The following is a 6,354-nucleotide window of genomic DNA, read 5'->3' as shown; positions in this document are numbered from 1 at the left end:
TGTGAAAAAACAGGTTTCACCAAGAAAGCACATACATGATTAAACGTTTGCCCTTGACTTTTGTTGATTGTCATAGCGAAGCAAACTTTGACAGGAAATTGTCTTCTTTTAAATCTAAAAGGCCATGTTGTGTCCGATGCAGTCATATCAATCCTCCCAATTAATACTTTCTCTCCAATATGAGTATTGGTAATAATCACCGCCTCCAAAACCCTCCGACTAATTTGTGTGATGACCAACCGAGTCCCATTGCACAAACCTCTTTGCAAATTTAAGTTACGTAACAAAATGATCGGTGCACCAACCTTTAAGTTTAACTCATGGTTTGGAATTCCTGAGAACCGCAACGTGTTAAGAAATTCTGAAGAATACATAATTTCCAATTCGGAAAAATTATCATTACTTCGACAAATCTCATCAGCACTTAACATCTCATGCATGTCACCAGACATCTTAGAAAGCACATGTAAATTTATCATGTGCACATGTAAATTTATCATCGTTTGTCGGGCAAAGGATGCATCGTTCCTTTATGTAAGACATGTCATTAAGTCTACTCAAAATATCTGGGAATACAATGGATGTAACAGCATCAATAGGATTATCAACAACAGAAATAAGAAGATCATCAGGTATAGTGATCCATTTACCATCGTCTTCACCTTCAAGTGTACACGTAGGAAGCCGACCAACACCCATATCAAGAATCCATTTACTAAATTCACGCATTTTTATAAGTTCATCGCTAGTAATGTTTTGATCAGACAAACGCATGTTCGTTGTCAAAACAAAAAAACGACATGAATTCCATAGACCTTCTGATTTGTTTATACAAGAGGACACAACATCAGAACGGGATCCATGTTGAATAACATGCAAAATTTGACGAAAATCACCCCCAAGAACTACCACTTTCCCTCCGAAAACTTTGTTTTCAGATCCAGCAACATAATAACGACATACATCACGAAATGCACGATCAACAGCTTCAAATGAATAACGATGTTGTAGTGGAGCTTCGTCCCAAATAATCAGCTCATCAATATTAATCAACTCTGCGAGATCTGAGCCAACATCGATACCACAAGTTGAGTCTTTATCAATATCAATAGGAATATTAAACCTGGAATGCGCTGTACGACCACCAGGTAACAACAAAGATGCAATGCCAGATGACGCGACTGATAAAACAATCTTTCCATGCGATCGAATAGAAGCAATAATTGTTCTCCATAAATATGTTTTGCCTGTCCCTCCAGAACCAGAGACAAAATAAAAGCCACCTGTCTTTTCATTGACAACATTAATTATAATAGTATAAACTTCTTTCTGTTGCACATTTAAACCACTGTAAAGCTCATTGAAAATCCTTATTTCTTCTTCGACGTTGTATGTCCGCTCAGCAGCAATTAACCTATTCGAACCTATACTTAACAAACTATGGTTTAACTGAGGTAGACTGGGGAAATCAACCAACGAACGACAATTCCCATATAAAATATTATCAATATAAAGCAGAGTGTAGTTTACCAACTCATCATGCGATAACATTAGATCTTCATTATCAAGCAATCTACGTTGATTATAAGCAACATCTTCTGATAAAAACGGGAAAGAATCCCAAAAAAACTTTTCTTGATCAGCAACATCACAAAATAACAGAATAGTTACAAATAGTTCTCGAAGTTGCTTTCCTGACTGTCATTGGGAAGCCTCTCGGATTGACTCAACCCATTCACCATCATCTCCTAGTAACCTCAACGCTTTGCAAGCAGACATATAGGTCGGATGCTCAACACCATCAACAGTACGAATATCTTTAAAACTGCAGGGTCCACGTACAACATTTAGTAGCATACGAAGATAATACCTTTCTCCTTCATTTGGATTTACAAAATATAACCGACCAATAACCAAACCATTTTTACGTGGCCTCCATTCCTTAACATCCCCTTTTTCATGCCATGTAAACTTCGTCGGGAAGTCTGAATAAGTTAACAATCGGGCTTCTTCATATAATTGATTTGCTCTCATCCATTCAGTAAACTTAGACACCGCAGATACCCTCCTATCCAGAACTTCTACAATATCATCATCTTCTCTAAAGTAAACTCTTTGACAATCCTCTTCATGAAATGGTAGTCTTTCTACTGCAACCGAGCGATATTGCATCTCAAATCCCAACAATTTCCAACATGCTTCTGATACAGAAATGTAACGACAATTAATATATTCTTCGATCTCATTCTCGTTGTGCAACATCGATATAAAAGATCGTGTTCTGTCTGGACCTTCCAAAACAGCAGTGGCACGATCATGGCCTTTATTAATGTAACTAAAAAGATACTTAATCAGACTCCCTTGGTTGCAATACTCAACATTTATATGACAACCATATCTGACAAGCAAATCGACATTATGAGGAACAACGTATCGGTTATCAAGCATGATATCCTCATTACCAACTTTAACTTTCGAACCATCGTTAGACCTCTTATAACAGGGCCAACCATCACGCCTAATGAAAGTTTCATCGCAATATTCCTTAGGGTACCCTTTAGAACAACTTCCATTGTGCATACATGGACTTAAAGTGTTAAGCTGGCCACATGGACCATGCATCATGTGACTACGAACAGCTTCAAAAGCAACTGGGTCATTTTCCTGAGAAGGCAACTCTGCCTATACAAATTGATCAATCTTTTGGGATGTGGTTATTTTATCTGGCGGATGAAGAAACACAAGACAATGACAATGTGGCAACCCACGTTTTTGGAACTCAATTGTGTAAATAACTGCATACACATATAATTAAAATTATACAACAAAAGAACATACATTAAAATTAAAGAGGAAAACAAATATATTAAGAAAACATACCGGCTTTTGTACGACCAAAATGATGATTTTTCCTTATGTCATTCATCAGCTCATCAAGCTTAATCTTAAATATACGCGCAACAATGTCAGGTCGATCGGTACTTGGTTGACCAGGTACCATTTGTTGAATATGACGTTCAATTTCTGGCCATTTAGGGTTGCACGTCATCGTAACAAATAGATCCGGAGTTCCAGCCCAACGGCATATGGCCATTGCATCCTGATATTGTTGTATCTTATGCCTCGGTCCACCATTGAATGATGATGGTAGTATAACTCGACGACCCACATATGAAGCACTTGTTTCGCCTCTACATAAACTATCAGTCAAACCATGATACAGCTCGGAATGAATAGTCTTTTGGTTTCTCTTATACCATTCTAAATCATGTTCAAGCACTGTAGCGTAAGCATCAACTATGAATGTATGAAACAAACGACCGGCTTTATGTAGAGTTTTACTTTCAGTTAACCGAAAATGCAAACGAAAACAATAATATTCCCTCAAGGTAACATTCTTTCTTTTGTGTGATGTAGAATTACTCGATAAAGGGATATTTAAATGGAACCCATCTTCTCCATATGGGAAAAGTAACGGATACTGCAACACCATAAAAGATGGATGCAGTTCACTTATCCTTCGCACAGTACCATCACCACGATCCTCAATAAGTACATCACGAGACTGTATAGGACTACCATCACCTGGAATCAATGCAGCTACTTCATATACAGTTGGTAGATTATACTGTATCCCGTCTTTGGTTCGGTTACCAATCAATCGAATCTTAACCGACTGTGTTGATGACTCATGGAACCTATCTTTAGCCATACGAAATGCTTTAACCAATGAGTTATTCTCATCTAGCATAGACATGACTTCTTGAACCAACAGTCGAAGCATAGTTACATCTGATCTTGTAGGAACACAATTGCGTAACGCATAAAATCGATTATCGATTTCATTTTCAGTATCATAAATGTACAACTGCGCAAATCTAGGACGTCCATCCTCGTGTGTAGGTAACAAAGTACCGATTCTATGGTGATTATGACCATTCAAATGAAATGTATACAGACCTCTACCATCATTACGACTCGTATGTATCTTTCCTCCGGTTGACGTGAACGCAAACATACGATTTAAAAGCTTAATATGTTTTCTAAAAACTTTTGAACGTCGATCACCGTTGTAATCCAATAAGTTCCACAACAATTGAGGAGGTTGCATAAGCAAAGGCAATTTAATCTTCCCTTCACTACAACATATGGAGAATTTTGGAATGGATGGTGAATACGTTTTAATGGTCCGCTCCTCATACCATAATATAGCTTCACAGTGTATACATGTGCGAGTTGCATCGCCACAATCCCAATACGACAACATACGACCTAAAGAACATGAATTTAAAGGAATTAAATATAAGGAAATGACATGCTATTACAAAGTTGGAAAAGTGATTAATATATATTCAAGGATTACGTTGAGATTGTATAATTTGTGATGCATTAGAAGACGAACTTCTTGCGTTATCCAGAGTTGGTATGGACGAATGTACAACAGAGTTATTTGTTGTAATCCGATCATTCGAGTTAGCTGTTATAGTCGAATGTAATGAATTCCCACCAATATCAAAAGTTGTATGTGAAGAAATTATCCTATGAGGTGCTGGCCGATCGGAAGTGCGCATCTCTTCGTTGTTGAGAGGAGAGGCTAACAAATATATATATATATATATATATATATATATATATATATATATATATATATATATATAATATAAATGATACATATCCTTGATCAATGTAAGTAAGAGACACAACAAAAAAGAAATGAGACACACCAGAAGAGGGTCTACCACGATTCTGACATGTGGAGCTAATATTGTCAATGCTAAAAGTTGGAGGTCGTCCTCTTACCCGAGGACGACCTCCCCGACTTGGTCTCCTGACTGCTGGGGCATCAAAGGTATTAGAAGGTAAAACAGTAGAACTTCTACCATTATGCAGACTATAAGTTCGTACCACCGAATGTACAACTGAGTTATTACTTGTACTTGGAGCATTCAAGTTACTCATTATAGTCGAATGAATTGGATTCCCATCAATACCGATAGTTGTACTTGAAGAAATTATCATATGAGGTGATGGCCGATTGGAAGCGCGCGTCACGTCGATGTTGACAGTACAGGCTAATAAAAATTTATATAATTTAAATGATACATATAGTTGCTCAATGTAAGTAACTTACTTACAAAAATAAGTATACAAACCTGATGAGAATGCCATGTTAGGTACCGAATTTGAAGTAATAATATTCTCACTGACATGTATACTTCCATGTTGTGAATACCGATGAGCATTGTCACCAACAAAGTAAGGAGACACAACAAAAGATGGTCTCCCACGACGACACCTTGGGGAAGTAATATCGTCGATGCTACAATCTGGAGGTCGTCCTCTTACCCTAGGACTACCTCCACGGCGTCGTCTCGTGACTTGTTCGTCTTCAATAGTATCAGAAGGTAAAGCTGTAGAAACATCGGTTGTTAACGGAAAATCAATGTCACTTGAATGAACAGACGTATTACCAAGACTATCCATTACAATATATCTGTTTCAATAACATATTATACATCATTAGATCCATAAAGAAAGCGTTTTATACACTACTTAAAAGACAAATAACATATTGTTATGCTTTAACATAAACAATTATCAATTAAAATCTATTCTTTGCATAATTGACTTTCTTTATTGTTTTTATGTTATAACATACATATGAAATTTGATTGTTATTTTTAGAAAATGTTAACTACTTCAACTATAACCTAATAGCAATATTTTTGGTTTCTCTATATCATTATAAGACAAACATAAATTAAACAATTTTGAAAATAAAACAGTACTGTAGACATATAAAGGTTTAAAAAAAATCTAATAAAAAAAACTAATAGCTAATCAAAGTAAAATTCTACTTTACTAATATACTAAATCTAAAACTTGTGTGCTTCAGACATATATGGATGGTTTAAATGCAAGCTGCATAAATTTTGTTGATACCAAAAGACACACTGCAAAAAAACAGTAATATATATTACAGATAAAACACTCTCATTTAATATTTTGAAACACAATATATTGTATAATAATAAGGAAAATATGATTCATAACATAGTTGACGGTAAGCGAACCAACTTGACCCGAGACACAAAAATGATATATTTTCTTGATATTGCACGATACGTTGGAACAATAAGTGAAGCACTTGTCATATAGATTCATTTGAATTCTATGTCCCCTACAAATAATTTATACTTTTTAATAAAACATTTGATTTTCCTATCATTTTACTTATAAAATACTTATGAAAAAATTTAATAAAAATATTTATCTTACAATTAATCTTCCAAAAGTATTATAAACTCATCTTTGAATTTAATCTGTTTGCCCGAGACAATGTTTCCAACAAAA

General features: G+C 35.5%; 1 protein-coding gene across 1 annotated transcript; it reads right to left on the bottom strand.

The window, feature by feature from the left end:
- Nucleotides 1-453: 453 nt before the first annotated feature.
- On the bottom strand, nt 454-5,484 carry LOC145126556 (uncharacterized). The gene is made up of 6 exons (XM_079061901.1): nt 5,154-5,484; nt 4,932-5,072; nt 2,881-4,272; nt 2,743-2,795; nt 1,740-2,682; nt 454-1,634 (listed from the first exon to the last, which is right to left on the bottom strand). Exons 1-6 carry the CDS (start codon nt 5,482-5,484, stop codon nt 454-456), a joined length of 4,041 nt encoding a protein of 1,346 aa, XP_078918027.1.
- Between the last annotated feature and the right edge of the window lie 870 nt (nt 5,485-6,354).

Source organism: Lactuca virosa, chromosome 7 (assembly GCF_052849685.1).
Source record: "Lactuca virosa cultivar CGN04683 chromosome 7, Lactuca_virosa_CGN04683_v6, whole genome shotgun sequence".
NCBI classification, from domain to species: Eukaryota; Viridiplantae; Streptophyta; class Magnoliopsida; order Asterales; family Asteraceae; genus Lactuca; species Lactuca virosa.
This window is presented reverse-complemented; position numbering and strand designations above follow the sequence as displayed.